The sequence below is a fragment of the Pleurodeles waltl genome, chromosome 11 (genome assembly GCF_031143425.1).
Source record: "Pleurodeles waltl isolate 20211129_DDA chromosome 11, aPleWal1.hap1.20221129, whole genome shotgun sequence".
NCBI lineage: Eukaryota > Metazoa > Chordata > Amphibia > Caudata > Salamandridae > Pleurodeles > Pleurodeles waltl.
The window spans coordinates 317,628,045-317,645,043 of NC_090450.1; the positions used below are offsets into that span (position 1 = coordinate 317,628,045).

The 16,999-nt window shown below is 47.8% G+C and overlaps 1 protein-coding gene across 4 annotated transcripts in view; it reads right to left on the reverse strand.

Annotated features, from left to right (window-relative positions):
• The window catches only part of CEP63 (centrosomal protein 63), a 379,989-nt gene that overhangs the window by 208,441 nt on the left and 154,549 nt on the right, over positions 1–16,999 (reverse strand). For 3 of the 4 annotated variants that reach the window (XM_069213574.1, XM_069213576.1, XM_069213575.1), the window contains one exon: positions 15,068–15,322. The exons of the other annotated variant lie outside the window; for it this stretch is intronic. In XM_069213574.1, coding sequence (XP_069069675.1) covers positions 15,068–15,322 — 255 coding nt within the window. The remainder of the gene's footprint in view (positions 1–15,067; positions 15,323–16,999) is intronic. 4 annotated transcript variants of the gene reach the window in all.

A 16,999-nucleotide genomic window follows, 5' to 3' on the forward strand; every position in this document is an offset into this window, starting at 1 on the left:
AAGGCATTTCTGAACTAGAAAAACCTCAAAATTTTGTCAGAATTTAACAGAAAAAAGTAGGAAATGATCACTCAATGTTAAAAACGTCGAGTGAAATTGAAATTCAAAAGATTTTTAATAAATTTCTGTCACAAAAAGGCTTTGTGAGGTAGAGCTCAATGCTTCAGGGTCCTGTCAGAAAGGAGCCGGAAAAAAGAACTGAGGCAGCTGCCTTTTGCTGTGCATGATGGGAAACAGGAAGACTTTACTTTCTTAAAGGCACAGCTCTATTTTCATTTTGTATAATGGCAGCCTATGGGCTACACTGCCCTGCATTGTTTTATTCTCATGAGAGGTGTAAATAAAATATGAGAATGTATTTGTTATTACATTTATAGAATAAATAGATGTTTAAATGTGAATTTACACTACAACTGTTTTCTTTTAACAATTTGGCCTGTGTAGCTGTTCGCATAGGCTGCACATTGTTATTCTTAAGTGTTTTTTGACAGACCTTTTTTTTTCAAAGGGCTGGTATTTGCACTTAAGAATATACTTCACATCAGTGCTCCGGGGTCCCCGCAGGCGCGCGGAACTATTCAGTGCTTATGACTATCATGGAAATCCCCTACGAGAGAACAGAGCGTATCCGGAAGGACCAATCGCCCATTGAAAAACTGCCTGCCTTAAGGACATCAGATAAAATTCTCTCTTTTACAGAGTAAGTACCAAAGTTAACAAGAATTTTCCTGGGGGTCTTCCTGTCGAGCTTCTTTCTGAAGGGGTCCCGGTGAATTCTCAGAATATACTCTTCCAACTTTAACTGATCCACAGTGGGGAAAAAGTTCTTAAACAGCATTATTACATAAGCTTTGATATCATCCCCTTCCAGCCCTTCAGGAACGTTCAATAACCTAATATTATTTCTTCGTAAATTATTCTCCAAAGATTCTAGCTTCTCCTGAACCATCTTGCCATTACGTGTCAACTGGGAAATATCCTGGGAATTAGACAGCACTCGGGCCTCCTGCTATGAAACTGCTGTCTCCAATTTACTCATCCTCTCCACCAGTGCATTAAGTTTACTTTCCAATGCAGCACAAGACTCTCTGATTTTTCCCTGATTATGCTCAGATACCTCAAATGTACCTCTGATCTCCTCTGAGAAAGAAATCAAGAGGTTCTGTACCACAGAATCGTGAGAGGATGGACCGACTCTAAAGCCTTCATAGACAAAGGGCCCTGCGCCCCGCCACACTCAACAGGTTGAATTTGCGCGGCCTCTTTCTCACCGCCCTGCTTCCCGTTCCCAAAGGAAGAGGCCAGGGAGTGAAGAAAATTCTCCGAAGATTGTGGAGGCTGCATCTCTGTGCTGCGAGAAATACTTCTTAAAAAGGGCGCAAGGGGAGATACCCACCTACCCTCTTCAGTTGATATCCCTTGTGCGCAGAAAGCTTTAATGATGTTACTTACTTTGTTTCTATGCCTCTTTTATGACTCAATAGCAAGCGGAAGGGGTACAGGGAAACTCCCTTTTTTAGTTTTCATAGCCCCCTTCCCTTGCCATCTCGTGTTGCCAGACCCTCCCTTACTGGGTGCCGCTGAATTGCCAATGACCACTTTTTGGGGGACCTCTTTACCCTCCTCTGTACAGCAATAATCTTTCTGTTTCCGCACCAGTGGGGTCCTCTGCTAGATGCCCGTGCTCTTAATTTCACTGGCGTCATAAACAAGTTGCCTCCTACCGTAATGGCTGAGTAAAACTTGCTGGGGGCCTGGAATTCTTTCCCCAACTCCTTCCTGAAAATGTTGAAGGCAGCTGCAAAATGTGGCCCCAGAAAAAGCAAAGGGTAAGGTAACATCTCCCTCGATGAAAAAAGCAGGTTGCCTCTGCCCAATGCACGAAACGCTGAGCCTTGGTGTCTCAGCAAAGGAATTCGTCTCCGCGCCCCGCCCTGCCTCACGCAGGGGGCCGAGACCAGACGAGAGGCTCATCGGCCGGCAGAGCCTCGCAACGTCCAGGTGTAGCGTTGCAGCGTGTCAGATTCAGCACGCCGACCGGAAAGAGCTCCCGACCGCGAAGCTCAGTCGGCCGCCATGTTCCCCCCGGCAAGGCAGCAAGCTTGTTCTTTTTGTTAGATATTTGTCAATTATTATTACACATACTAAGTGAACAGAGAAGCCATTTTAAATACATGTGCTTGACACTGGTTAATACGAATTCCCTAGCTACGTGACGGCTTTACTGAAAATAGGGATGTTTTGTATCGAACATCTCGTATTAATGAACCCTTACTAACTCCAGTGATGAACCTAAGAAGTGTCCCCTGAAAACCTACCAACTGCTGGTGGACTGGCAGGGGAGCTTCAAAGAAGCACACCACCCTTGGTATGCAGGTGGGAAAATTAGCTATGCAGGGGGCGTGCTGCATCTGCAGGCTGGACAATCCTCTAGGATGACCAGCCTGAAATAAACCAGCCTTAGCAATTCCGCCATCTTTTGTGTGGTGGAATTAGGAATTCTGGGACAGGGTGATGGCCACTCCCCAAAGGAAGTAGTCATCTAGGGGGGGTGTAGTGACCCAAGGTGTAAGTAGCCCATTGGCTACTACTCTTCACTCCTCTTAACACCACAAAATTGACCATTTAGGGGATCCCCTGATACCTGGACCTCAGACCTGCTGGATTACAGAATAATAAGGACCCAAAGAGCTGTGAAAAGCAAGAACTGAGGAGCAGCAACTGACGTATCCCCAACCCCGCCGGCCTGACTGCTGTCCTCGACAATAGTGCCAAAGACGACTCGTCCTGCAGCTGTTCTGCCTCCAAAAGCCTGGGAGTACTGCTAAGACTTTGAGAAGTAACCAGGATCTCCTGTGGAGTAGCTGAGCTGTTTCCCTGTACCCTGCAGGCACCAAAGAAGACTTGTGAGGACTCTGAACCGCCAAAACCCCACACCGGACAGCACCACTGCACCTGTGCTCCCTAGCCAGAGCTGAAGTGAGCCAATGGTGCCTGCGTGGTCCCCGGGCCCTCTAGAGCCAAAGCCCATCTTGGGTTTGACAACAATTGACTTATTGCTGCTGCCTGCAGCCTCTTCCCACAGGCCTCCTACAACCACAAGTATCCACTGCACCAGAACCTGTCACCAAAAGACATCACTGAAATCGTAGCTCTGGAAGCCCGCTGTCAGATGGAGGGAGAGACGGAGGAGGGGACCTCGCACCAGCTGCGTCTCAAACGATATGAACTGCGTGCTCTGGCCTGGGACATGCCAGGGCCTACACTTTGGCGTCCCAGCGCCGGCTGTATGATGTGGGGGACAAAGCCAACAGACTATTGGCATGGTTAGATAAGCGCGACCAGGAGCACTCTTGGGTCAGGGCCATACTGACCGAGGAAGGAGCCCCGTGTGAGTCTAGCGAGTCCATAGCGGAGGCCTTAACGAGGAAGTTTATACCTCAGTGTCTCAGATGACGAAGGAGGACTGCTCGGACCTCATGCAGGATAACCAGTTGCCGGTGCTCTCGGAGTCGGAGAGCAGGGACCTTGAAGCTGAGCTTACGGAGGAGGAGGTCGCGGCTGCGTTGCGGGGGCTTCAATCGGGAAAAGTGGGGGGGCCCAACAGACTCCCGGCAGAATTGTTCAAGTGCCTGGGCAGTAAAGTGACGAAGCATATGTTGGCCAAATTCTGGGAGGCACGGGACGTGGGACGGCTGCCGCTGGATCAGAAGTCCGCGACAGTCATGGTGATCCAAAAGAAAGGTAGACTCCCATCCCAGAGAGATTCGCCTCCTTCAGGCCCATCTCCCTTTTAAATGCAGAGGTTAAGGTCCTAGCAAAGGTCTTGGCGGCTAGGCTGAGCATAATTATTACTAAACTGGTGCATCCAGACCAATCAGGCTTCATGCCATCCAGGTCTACGCGTCTGAACTTGCAGAGACTGTATGGAGTCTTACATATGACGGACGGTCAGAGTGGGGAGCAGGCAGCGCTTCTGTCCATAGATGCCCGAATGGCCTTCAACTGTGTGTAATAGCCCTATATTTTCGCTGTGCTCAAAAGATTCGGGGTTGGCCCGCAGTTATTGTCATGGATCAGATTGTTGTACTGGGATCCGGTGGCCCAGGTGAGGGTTAATGATGCGTTGTCGCAGCCCTTTTCCCTCCATAGGGGCACCCGGCAGGGGTGTCTGCTTTCTCCCATCCTGTTTGCCTTGGCACTCGAACCACTGGGACCATGGGTCCGGCAGGATCCACTGATTTAGGGCATAGACCCTGGTGCAGCGTGGGAGGAGCGTGTCTCCTTATACGCAGATGACGTCCTGCTATATGTCATGCAGCCCTGGCGGTCCATCATCAGAATAATGCGAGTCTTTGGTATCTTTGGGGACCACTCCAGTTACCAGAATAACTGGGAGAAGTCGCTGGTCACCTGTTGTCGGGTACCCTGCCCGCCCTGCCCCCGGGTTGTAGTGTGCCAATCTGCAAGGGGGGCTTCAAGTACCTGGGGATATATGTCACTAGGAATCGGGAGTGCTTTTTGAGGGAAAATCTTCAATGCCAGCTTGATAGATTTCACAGGGATGTGGCCCACTGCGGGACGTTGCCCCTTTCACTGATGGGTAGAGCTGTGCTCTACAAAATGATGACACTGCCCCGTCTGCTGTATGTTTTCCAGAACACTCCCTATGAGATACCGACGGAGGTGTTCCAGAGTCTAGACCGAGCTATTGTTATGGGACGGCAGCTACTCCCGCGTGGCACTGTCGAAACTGAAGCTCGGTGTGTATGAAGGCGGGTTGGCCATGCCAGATCCCCTTCGATATTATTGGGCGACTCAGCTGGTTAATAGTAATGATTGGGCATTCGCGGAATGGGGGGACCTGGCCTTCCGGGTGGACAGACAGATGCTAGGGGGAGGGGGATATGAGCTCATCCTCTATTCCCGCTGGGGTTCGCGGTCATTCCCGGCACACACCATGACGGTGGTCCCGCCGGGCTGTTGCTCTTGAATATAGTGGGAGAGGAACACTGGACGAAGCAGCAGGCAACATGGTTGGCAATAACAGCTATAGTCGCTAAGCGTAATATAGCGCGAATGTGGGGTGCTGAGTCCTCACCTAGTCTTCAGGAGTAGAGGTCGGACCTGGACTGGCGCCGCAGTGCGGAAAAATTCTCCTATGACAGCAGGGGACGCCCGGGGAAATGGAAAAAAATATGGGATGGGTGAGGGGCTTACAGGGGCAGGGATTGATTCTTCTGCTAGCTATGCCCTGGCGGGAGGTGTGCAAATGGGTTGGGCACATTGCTGTACACTATAAGGGGGATGTCTGCCTGGGATGTTAATTCGATATTGAATTGTTCTGTACCCCTACTCCGAGTTGTTGACAAATGATGGATCTTCAATGGTCGTATGTTACATGATGCAATGTCTGTTTTGTCATTCAATAAAAAGAATTAAAAAAACAATATATAAAAAACAAAATTTGCTTACAAATGTTTTACCTGGCCATGTGAATGCATTTACTTGCCAAAATGGTCATCCTCCACTACATAACTATCAATAGCTTCCGACAGCTAGACTATCTGGCAATTTATTGCTTGGATCATAAACTAATACAACAAAAGCTCAGGTAATGCCTTTGGTAAAAAATCTTAGTACACCTAAATGGCGCTTCTGTAGTAAAAAAATGATCAACTCTCCATCATCATTAATAATGGCAAATTATATCATCTTGCTATTTAGCATGAACTACTCATTGTACAACACAGACTAATGCAATAATGGGGCAAGGCTGCAATATGCCATATTGTGGACTCGGACTACTCCACTATATCAAAGCCTAAGTGAACCTATCACTCGGTAAGGTCACCTAATCTCATTTGAGTCAAAATAAGACCTTTCCCTATCAGTAGGCAACTTGTGGAAAAGAGCTTTGCCCACTAGTTCAAGCAAAACATTTGCTCTTGCTTTAAATGTTTAGGAAACTTTAAGGAGGGACAGTGGTTTTTCAACAGCAAGATGATCTTGTCATTGCATTAAACAATGGAAATATAGGAGTTAGAAGTGAATTTTCAAATCTGATGCAGTGTGAAACAGCAATTAAGATGAGGCTGAACTCTCTACTACTTAAATATTGACACCCTTAAATACACAGGGGGGGAAAGATGTCTTTGGTGCTGCTTAGTTCTCATACAGTTATGAAAGTTAGTATGAAGTAAGAAGCATACTCCTTAAGAAAAGAATGTGTCTAATGCTTAGGACAAGTTACTTACCTTTGGTAATGCGTTATATGGTAGAGACAATATCTAGTTGCAGGTTCTTTAACTTACAATTTCTCCAGGCGTCAATCTGGATCAAGATTTTTCACAAGCAGTATCCCTGCGCCGTTAGGTGGCATCGATAGGCTCCACATCCATTGTCAGAGTCATCCATGCCGGATGTGACATCGCCTGACAGATGTCAAGGATTGAAACTCCGCATGCTAACGCAGTGGTCGCATCTTTAGCTAGAATGAGCACGCAAACCTTCAGGGGGTTACTTCTTAGCCAGTGCGTAGCACATTTTATTGCAGGGAACCACCCATTTGGAGATGTTTTCTTCTGCTCTGCCTGACCTTTCTTTGCACCCACATAACCAACAAAGTTGATCATTCACCCGGAACTCTTTGGTACGATGAAAGTAGAACACCAACGCTCTTGTTGGGTCCAGGTTGTGGAGTCTCTCCTCTCTTCCTTAGAAGGATATGAGTGGTACATAAAAAGTAGGCAAGATGATGGACTGGCCAACATGGAAGGACGTAATCACCTTTGGCAGAAAGGATGCTCTAGTGCCAAGCACCAGCTGGTTAGAATAGATGGAAAGGTAGGTCGGCTTAGATGACAATGCCTGCAGATCACTCACTCTGCATGCAAATGTAAAGGCCACAAGGACGGCTGTTTTCATAATGAGAAGCCTGAGAGGCCAATTGTGGAGAGGTTCGAAAGGAGCACACATCAGAAATGTCAAAACTTAATTCAAATCCCATGGGGCATAATGAATGAAGATGGAGGAAACATGAGTATGCCTGTCACCGGGTAGGTCAGTGACGACACGAAGGCAGTGGGATGAGTTCAGGTGAGTTTTATTTATTCTGTTGATTCTGGCACGACATATAAGCTATTTATGCTGAACTGTTCACTCTTCGTCTGTCTTCTGCTGGATTTCACGTCTCCTTCTTTTTTTTCTCTTTCTTCAGGGCTCCCAGGAGACGCATGTGGGGAAGAACAAGATAAAGTATCAGTAAGTTCCTTTCCTTTATTCCCCTGTTCTTTGTTTTCCTACTCTACCCTATTTTCTCTCTCTGGTCTGAAGAGTTTTCCTCTCCTACTTCTCTAGTACTTTCCTGTTATTTGTCGTCTAATTGGTTCTTATCTGTAGTTCGTTGCTAGCTTCTGGGTTATCTTTCTCTCTATTCACAACTTCCTGTTGTACTATTTTTGTATCTTTTTCTTAACCCTCTTGGGTTGTCCTTCCTCTCTATCTTTAACCTCTTGGGTCTTTCTCGCTCTCTTTCTGACCCCTTTTGACTTTCTGTCTCTTATGAGTTCTTCTTCTGTTTGTTGGTTTCCTTTCTACTTTCCTGTTGCCTCTTGTCTCTTTCACATTGTCCTCGTTTGTTCTCTCCTACCCTTTCCCCCCCTTTGGTTTCCTCTTTGTTTCCTTCCCGCTCCTCCCCGCCTTTCCTTCCCACTCCCACTCTTATTTCCTCCCCATTCCTCCTCCCAGGCACCGTGGTGTTGAGAGAACCCACCAGATGTTGGACTACCAGGAAAATGCCCTGATGTTCCAACCACGTCCTGAGGCGCAAAGCCTCCTGACAAAGGATCCACGACCCCACCCCACTTGCTGGAGTACCACATGGCGGTAGAGTTGTCTGTGAACACCTGCACTAACTTTCCATTGAGATGGAAGAAATGCTTTCAATGCAGTCTGATCACACAGAGCTCCAACAGGTTGACGTGGAATCCAGACTCTGCAGGAAACTAGATGCCTCTGATCTCCGCCTCTCCCAGATGGCTTCCCCAGCCCAGGAGTGATGCATCTGTCACTACTGTCAGATCTGATTGGGGAAGGGAGAGGGATCTGCCTCTAACCCAATCGCTGTTCTTTATCCACCACTGCAGATCTTTCTCACAGTTCGCTCCAAGATTTGGTCCATGTTGGTGAGATTCCCCTGATGCAGCACCTACTGGAACTTCAGGTCCACTGCAGAGCCTGCATATGTTGTTGGGTATGTGTCAGTAGCAGGATGCAGGAGGCCATCAGGCCCAGCAGTCTCAGAGTCATTCTCACCAAAATCCAGGATAGAGGCTGAAACATCAGTACAATATCCTGGACTTGCCGCTCAGAGAGAAACTGCACTGTGTCCAGAACAGCTCTGATGAAATGGAAAGTCTAAGAGGGAGTCAGGCATGTTTATGGTGAACCCCAGAGAATGAAGGAGGCCCACCATAGTCTGGAGGAAGGAGGCGACAGCCTAGAGAGAACCCACCTTCAACAGTCGGTAGTTGAGGTAGACTGAAATCCCTGACCTGCGCAGATGAGCTGCAACCGCCGTCATCACCTTGGTGAATTCCCGAGGACACTGTGAAGGCCAAAGAGGAGCCCAGTGAACTGAAAGTGATTGTGGCTACTGTGAACCGCAAGTAATGTCTGTGGGCAGGCAGGGCAGGAATATGGAAATAAGCGTCCTCCAAGTCTAAAGCTATCATCCAGTCTCCACAACCTACTTCTGGCACAGGAACCATCACTATAGCTCCCCTGGGCCAAGAAAGCCATACCTTCTGCTCGGAGAAGTGCCAAGAGATCCTCCGTCATCCGATCATTGGATGGTGGCATGGATGGAGGGGTAGTCTCGAAGGAGAGAGAGAGAGGAACCCTTTCTGCCTATCTTCAAAACCCACCTGTCCGACATGATGGACTGCCAGCAGAGCAGGTGATGGCAGATCCTGCCTCCGACTGGTCCCTGGTGGGGATGAGTCAGACTAAGAAGATTTGGAGGCAGCTGCAAGTGGGGTGGGGTGGGGCGATTGCCTGGCCGGACCGCTGGCTCTCTGATCCACTAGGTCAGTGGATCCTACGTCGTTGCCACGCAGAGGCTGGGCAGCATGCACGGTACGGTGCTGGATAGGAACGGATGTGGTTGGGCACCCCTGCTGTAGCCATAAAAGAGGCGAAAAGCAGACTGAGTGGGACGAGGGGCACTGCGATGCCTAAGGACCTGGCCGTAGCACAAGATTCTTAAAGCGCTCTAACACTGAGTCTGCTTTTTCTCAAAGAGAACAGTGCCATCAAAGGACATGTCCTTAAGGTTGGCTTGGACATACCCCGGAAAGTGGAAGGGGACACGCCATGGGAGTCAGAGGACTGGATGACGAAGCTCTCAGGGCTAGGGTGTAACAAAAGGAAACTTGGGTCGTCCGAAGAAGGGCGATGGCAGCGGGCAATTGTCCTGTTTACAGCAGCCCCTGTGCTGGATTTGGACCAGGTACCCACTAGGACATCTGTAAGGGCTTCACAAAAAGGGAGCAAGGGGTCGGAACATGAAGCTCCAGGTTGAAGCTCTGTCAGGAGGTTAGTCCTGACTGCCACTGAAGGCAACTCAAAGTCCAGGACCTCAGCTGCTCTTCTCACCACCACAAAGTATGATGCTCCCTCCTTCATAACCACAGTAGAGGGAGAAAGCACGCCAGTATCTGGGAAGGTCCAGCGGCCCCTCCCCTCTTGACTTCGGCTGTGGTCGCGCTCCAGGTACCAAAGGCACATGAGGTGCGGATCCGTCAAGAACATCACCGAATAAGAGGAACAGCAGGGCTTGAAACTGGTCTTCTTGATGCCCGGAGGAAAGGTCGACTCCTCCCAGTAGTCACGCTGTCAACCTGCACTCGTGTAAAAAGGTGCCAGGAGTCTCACTAAAAGTCTCACAATTAGGACAAAACAATACAAGGGCACAATCCTTCTACGCAGTCTTGGTGATTCTTGATTAGAAACGACAGAAGATGCAAGTGCTGATTAGCAAGGCACTAAAACTACCTTGAATTAGGGTGGAGAAAGAGACAGCTGTGAGATTTTCAGAACAAGAGAATTCAAAAGGGACTCCAGGTGCAGAAACAGAGCAAACATTAGGGACAAAAAGGCTTCATATTGGGCAGTGAATATGATGACAAAATAAGGGAATAAATGCATTGCAGAACATAGCCTTGTGAAATTTGGCCACGACATCACAGGACAAAGACTGGCACCATCTTTGATTGGGAACTTCTGATAATAAACACTGGAAAGATGACCACCTTGCAAAAACATAGATTTATGGCTAGAATACATGTCGGTAGACCCGATATAGACGGGAGACTCCAGATTTTCTAAGCAAATGCCATGCCTTCTTCAATAGAACAATGTCTTTTAGGCAGAGGAACAACCGCTTGTTTGACATTCATCCCCCTTTCCACTCTCTCACACTGTGCCCATCCCCTCCAAGGTTGGCTCTAAACAGAGCCCATAGAACATTCCTCCTGCGCTGACAAAGTAGAGCTCTGAGTTTAAAGGCTGCAGACTCCTTGGCTTCATTAATGCAGATATCGCCGATCACGTCACTGCCACTTGTGAGGCTCCTATGCAGATGTAACAGAGCGGTCTTAGCAGTATCATTAAGCATTATAATTGTTCACACATGTAGTTGGCAAGCGTATGCTGTGAAAAAACATTCTAGAAATACCAACTATCAAACAAGGTCAACTGCATCTCCAAATTAATATTATTTCAGCTATCTATACCTAGATAATTTGAATATTTTTTTAAATACAGATGAACATGGTATTCTGCATTGTATGCTATGGTCATGCTCAATTTCTTTACAGCAATCATATAAATAAAGAATTAATAATGGTAGATTTAGACCCTGGGTGTAAACAACTGACATTGGCCACTGATTACACAAGCTGGTAAACATTGCGTTAAAAAAAAAAGAAAAAAAAAGATCTGTTTTACTGTCCCAATAGCTATTATTTACCCAGAATCAACACACTAGCAAATACGCATGTCTTAAGAGTCAGAAAAACAAGAAAAAGTTGACTATAGGCTTCTGTTTAACAAATTGACCCAGTTTTGTTGAGAGCAGTGTAAGAAGGTGGCTTTCTTCTAGCATGGCAACCCCCATTTTTGGCCTGTTTGTCAGTGCGTTTTTACTGTCACTGGGATCCTGCTAGCCAGGACCCCATTGCTCATTGTTTGTGGCCTATATGTCAGTGTGTTATACTGTGTTGTCAGTTTGCTTGACTGTGTCACTGGAGTTCTGCTAACCAGAACTCCAATGCTTATACTCTCTCTGTTTTCCAAATTTGTCACTATAGTCTAGTGACTCTATATTCTAATCCAGATTGGCATACTGGACCCACCTTATAAGTCCCAAGTATATGGTAACTAGGTACCCAGGGCATTGGGGTTCCAGGAGATCCTTATGGGCAGCAGCATTTCTTTTGCCACCCATAAGGAGCTCATACAAACACTCCTTCAGGACTGCCACTGCAGCCTGAGTGAAATAGTGCACACACTATTTCACAGCCATTTCACTGCACCAGGTAACTTATAAGTCACCTATATGTCTAACCTTCAGTTACTGAAGGCTAGGTGCAAAGTTACTGTGTGTGAGGGTACCCTTGAACTACCAAAGGTGCCCTCACGTTGTATAGAACCAATTTCCTGGACTTCGTGAGTGCGGGATACCATTATACGCGTGCACTACATATAAGTAAATACATATATGTTGCTCCACAATGGTAACTCCGAATATGGCCATGTGAGGTGTCTAAGATTGGCAAATTGTACCTCCAATCCAATTCTGGTATTGCAGGGGCCAATTCCATGCACCCTGAGGACTCCAGCATGGACCCCCTGTACTGCCAAACCAGCTCTATGAGGTTTCCATTGCAGCCCAAAACTGCTGCCACCCCGCAGATAGGTTTCTGTCCTCCTAGGGACTGAGCAGCTCAATCCCAGAAAGGCAGAACAATGCATTTCCTTTAGGAGAGGGGTGTAACACCCGCTCCCATAGGAAATAGGTGTTACAGGCATGGGAGGGGTATCCTCCCAGAGCCTCGGGAAATGATTTGAAGGGCACAAACGGTGACCTCCTTGCATAATCCAGGCTACACTGGGTTAGGGACCCCCAGTACCTGCTCTGGCACGAAACTGGAAAAAGGAAAGGGGAGTGACCACTCCCCTGTCCATTACCACCCCAGGGGTGGTGTCCAGAGCTCCTCCAGAGTGTCCCTGGCGTTAGCCATCTTGGATGCCAAGGTGTGGGGACCCTCTGGGAGCATCTGAGTGGGCAGTGCCAGCAGGTGACATCAGAGACCCATTCCTGATAGGTGCATAACTGGTTAGGTAGCCAATCCCCCTCTCAGGGCTATTTAGAGTCTCTACTCTGGGTTTTTCCTCAGATTCAGTTTACAAGACTCCACCAGGACTCCTCTGCATCCTCTGCTTCAGCTTCTGACCGTCGGATCAACCGCAGACTGCTCCAGGACCGCTGTAACTTCAAGAAAGTATCCAGGAAGGCTACTGTGACCCTGCAACTTCAGCTCCAGCCAGCAACTACAACAGTTTTCAGGTTGTGCACGTTCTGAGGACTGCCTGTCTTCATTCTGCGCCAGAAGGACCGAAGGAATCTCCCATGGAGTGACGGATTCACTTCCCTGCTTCAGCAGGCACCTCTCTGCAATGACAACCGGTACTCTGGGACTCCTCTCCTGTCGACGAGCATGATCCCTGGAACACAGGTGATGGACCGAAGTGATCCTGACTGTCTAAAGGTCCAGCTGTCCTAATTTGGTGGAGGTAAGGGCTTGCCTCCCCGTGTCAGACAGTGCCCCTGTGCACTGTGTGTTCAGCAGCTTCTTGGGCTTCTAAGCACTTCTTCCAAAAGTCTTTCGTGCACAGCATAGTCCAGGTCCCCAGCACTCTAACCTGCGACGCTCAGCTCCCTGAGTTGTTCTCCAGCGGTGTGGGATGGCTTTGTGTAGTGCTGCGACAACCGCATTCAGCAACTCCTTTGTCCCTGTGTTCTGGGACTACTGTAGGTGCTGCCTGGTCTTCTGAGGGCTCACTAAAGTGCTGAGAGCCCCCTCTGTCTCCCCCGTCCGAGTTGAGGCACCCAGGTCCCTCCTGTGCCCAAGTAGTGCCTTTTCCCGCCCCACCGCGACATTTGCGTGAGCCAAGGCTTGTTGGCGGAATCCAACGACGAAAAACAGCCTGCATCCAACGACTCGACATGGGACATCTCATGCACCAAGCACGAACCTGCAGCTGTCTTCTTTGGTGCATTTCTAACTTCTTCCACCAGATAATCCACTTTTGTACTTTCAACCGGGTTAGCAGGGGCTCCAATTCTTCTTGGACTCTTCCTCGACTTCTGGACTTGGTCTCCTCTCTCCGCAGGTCTTCAGGTCCAGGAATCGATTGTTGGTTTCTTGCAGTCTTGCTTGGTTTTTGCATAATCCTTTACCACGACTCCTAGTGTGTTCTGAGGAAACTTGCTGTACTTTACTCCTGCTTTCCTGGGCTCTTGGGTGGGGTAATTTACTTACCTTTGGTGTTTTCCTACACTCCCAGCACCCCTCTACACACTACACTTGCCTAGGGGGGAAACCGACATTCACATTCCACTATTTTAGTATATGGTCTGTGTTGCCCCTAGGCCCATTGCAACCTATTGTGTTTTTCACTGTTTGCACTATTTTCTGACTGTGTACTTACCTGATTTTGGCTACTAGTGTATATATTGCGTATAATAATTACCTCCAGTAGGACTAATGCCTCTAAGATATTTTTGGCCTTGTGTCACTAAGTACCTTTACTTTTGGTAACACTGAGTATTGTCTTTCTTGTGTATCAGTATTGTGTGACTATAGTGGTATTGTAAAAGCTTTGCATGTCTCCTAGTTCAGCCTTGGCTACTCTGCTACAGCTACCCCAAGACAGCCTAAGCTGCTAGACACTGCCTACATTTCACTAAGGTGTAAGTACCCACTACAAACCAGGCCAGCTTCTCACAAGTAGCTCATCCTCTTTTTCGATTTGTAATCTGGTACTAGCATTCCTGCATTTATACTAGGAAATCAATCAATCAATCAATCAATAATTTATAAAGCGAGCTATGTACCCGTGTTAGGGTTTCGAAGCGCTAGGGGGGGGGTGCTGCTATCGTTTGAAGAGCCATGTCTTGAGGAGTCTCCTGAAGGTGAGGAGGTCCTGGGTCTGGCGTAGTGAGGTAGGGAGTGCGTTCCAGGTCTTGGCGGCGAGGTAGGAGAAGGATCTGCCGCCAGAGGTCTTGCGCTGGATTCGGGGGACGATGGCAAGGGCAAGGTTGGCAGAGCGTAGTTGACGTGAGGGAACATAGAAGTTGAGTCTGGTGTTCAGGTAGGTGGGTCCGGTGTCGTGTAGAGCCTTGTGTGCGTGGGTGAGGAGTTTAAAGGTGATCCTCTTGTCCACGGGGAGCCAGTGGAGGTCCCTCAGGTGAGGGGAGATGTGACATCGGCGGGGTATGTCGAGGATCAGGCGGGCGGATGCGTTTTGGATGCGTTGGAGTCGTTTGATGTCTTTTGTTGGGATGCCTGTGTAAAGTGCGTTGCCGTAGTCGAGTCTACTACTGACGAGGGCTTGGGTTACCGTCTTTCTGGTTTCTGTTGGAATCCACTTGAAAGCAAATCTGCAAGTGGCAGAATGCAAAATAACTCAGCTGGCTAAAGTACTCCTACTGATAATTGTACATGTTCATTTATGTGTCTGCAGGAGTGTGAGGCAACTCTCATACACACCCACTTTCAAGACTTACCTCTCTGACCGAACCTCTCGTACTGCCAAGCAAGGTTATGCCTTTATGTAATTTGAAGACTAGTATAATTCATTAGCTATGCTGTGTCCCATGCCAACCACATGCCTTCATTAACCAGTTCGAATCTGAGTACCACAGGTCAGACACAAGCGGAAACAATAAATAAACTGTCCTTTTGGGCACGGAGGGTTTGACTGTTTTCCCATGTCTCACCTCTATAAGTTTGCGGGAGTGTTGCAGCTCCTCTTGCACCCGCTGCTGCTCCTCCTTAAGTCTGTGATTGCCTTCAGAAAGTTCCTCCAGCTTCATGTTAATCCGCTCCATCTCCAGGTCCTTGGCAAGGATGGAGTCATTGGCCCTTTGCAGCTGGCTGTTCAGATGCTGGATCTCCACCTGGCTGGCAACCTCTAACTGTTCGTGTCGATGGTTTTGACTGCTAAGCTGTGACAGACACTTCTGTGACTGTTGCTGCAGTTAAAATACACAGACAAGAAGGTCCATAATTGTTTTTCATAAGGTTGGATTTTGTGAAAAATTACAGAGAAAAAGTCTAGCTAAGATATTTGTCAGGAGAAAGCCTGAAATTCTACTCACACTACTGGTCTGGTGACTGTCACGCAACCACAATAGACAAGCTTTTGGGACACTATTAAAAAAGAAAAAGTTACTTACCTTTGGTGACACTCTTTCTATTGGATGCACTTTCCAATCGCAGATTGCTCCTCTTAGAATAATCCTCAGGTGTCAGGCTGGATTTGGAGGCAGTCCTCCTGCGCGCCAACAGGTGGTGCTGTGTACCTCCACATTGGCTCTTTACTGCTTTGGAAGTGACAGAGCGGAGCGGCATGTAAGCACCACCCCTGTGTGCTAACATCAGTTTCTTAATTTTCCCTTTCCCCAACCTCAAATAAAGAGAGTCAGCAAGTGTTGGCAATTGTTTGCTGAATACTAATGTGGAACCTGTTTAGATGTTAGAAAGATAACACTTCACAGAATAAGAAGATTAACATGCAGCTAGGACAGCTATCCTCGAGTCAATGCAATGGTAATAGCCTTAGCCTTAGTCCTGGTAGAATGGGCTCTCAGACTTTCGGGGTGCTGCTTCCTGGCCGGTTAGTAGCGGATCATAAAGCAGAGAACTATCCATCTCAACAGGGACGTCCTTTATAACCCTTCACCTTCCTCGCTTAGGAGAACCCCATAAAAAGCAGATTGTTGGTGTTCCTTGATTTGATCAATGTAAAAGCTCAAAGCCATTTAGGGGTCCAGCTAAATGAGGCGCTCTTCCTATTTCTAGGTGTGGGTATGGTGACAAAGAAGACAGGGGTAGTGATGGATTGCCCAACTTAGTAAGGAAAGTCATGACTTTTGGCAAGAATGCCATCCAAGTCCCCAGCACCGAATTGTCTGGGGGAAAAAGACAGTATATGATGGTCGCATTAACAGTGACTGGAGCCTACCTATGTGACAAGCTGAAATAATAGTAATAAGGAAGACGGGTCTTTAAAGTCAAGAGGTCAAACCTTTAATAAATCTGATTATCACATGTGATTTAAACAAGGAGGGTTTGTCCAATAAAGGTAGAAGGACGAAAAAAGGCAGCAAAAAGAACTTTAAATAGTGCCCACAGCAAGACCTTGCTGGGCCAAGGATAAAACAAACAAAAGGACGTCCACAGCTTTGCTTGCAGGTGATCTGTCTTACGAGTGCCTACCCAGGTCAAAGGTTTTCCCCAGAGATCAGAATAAATGTTTTTTGTGGAAGGGTGCCTGGGAGTAACAATGACATCCACCATTTTAGGCATCAAATCGAAGGCAGTCAGTTGCCACCTCTTAGACTCCATGAACGTATGTGTAGACTGCCCAGATTAGGGAGAAAGACCCTGCTCTGTAGCTGAGAAAGAAGATACTCATAAAAGTGGTAGCCTGATTATAGAACAGATGCTCATGCTTAGAAGTTCCGGATACCAGACTCCCTAGCACAATCAGGAGTCATCCAGGTGACATGGGCCAGGTCTTTCTTGATCTTTTCCAGAAGTTGGGTCAGGAAAGACAGGTGCAGGAAGGCGTCCTGTATTCCACTCCAGCCGGAATGCATCTTCTAATGAGTTGTCTCACTGTTACCCCAATGCGCAAAACTCTTGAA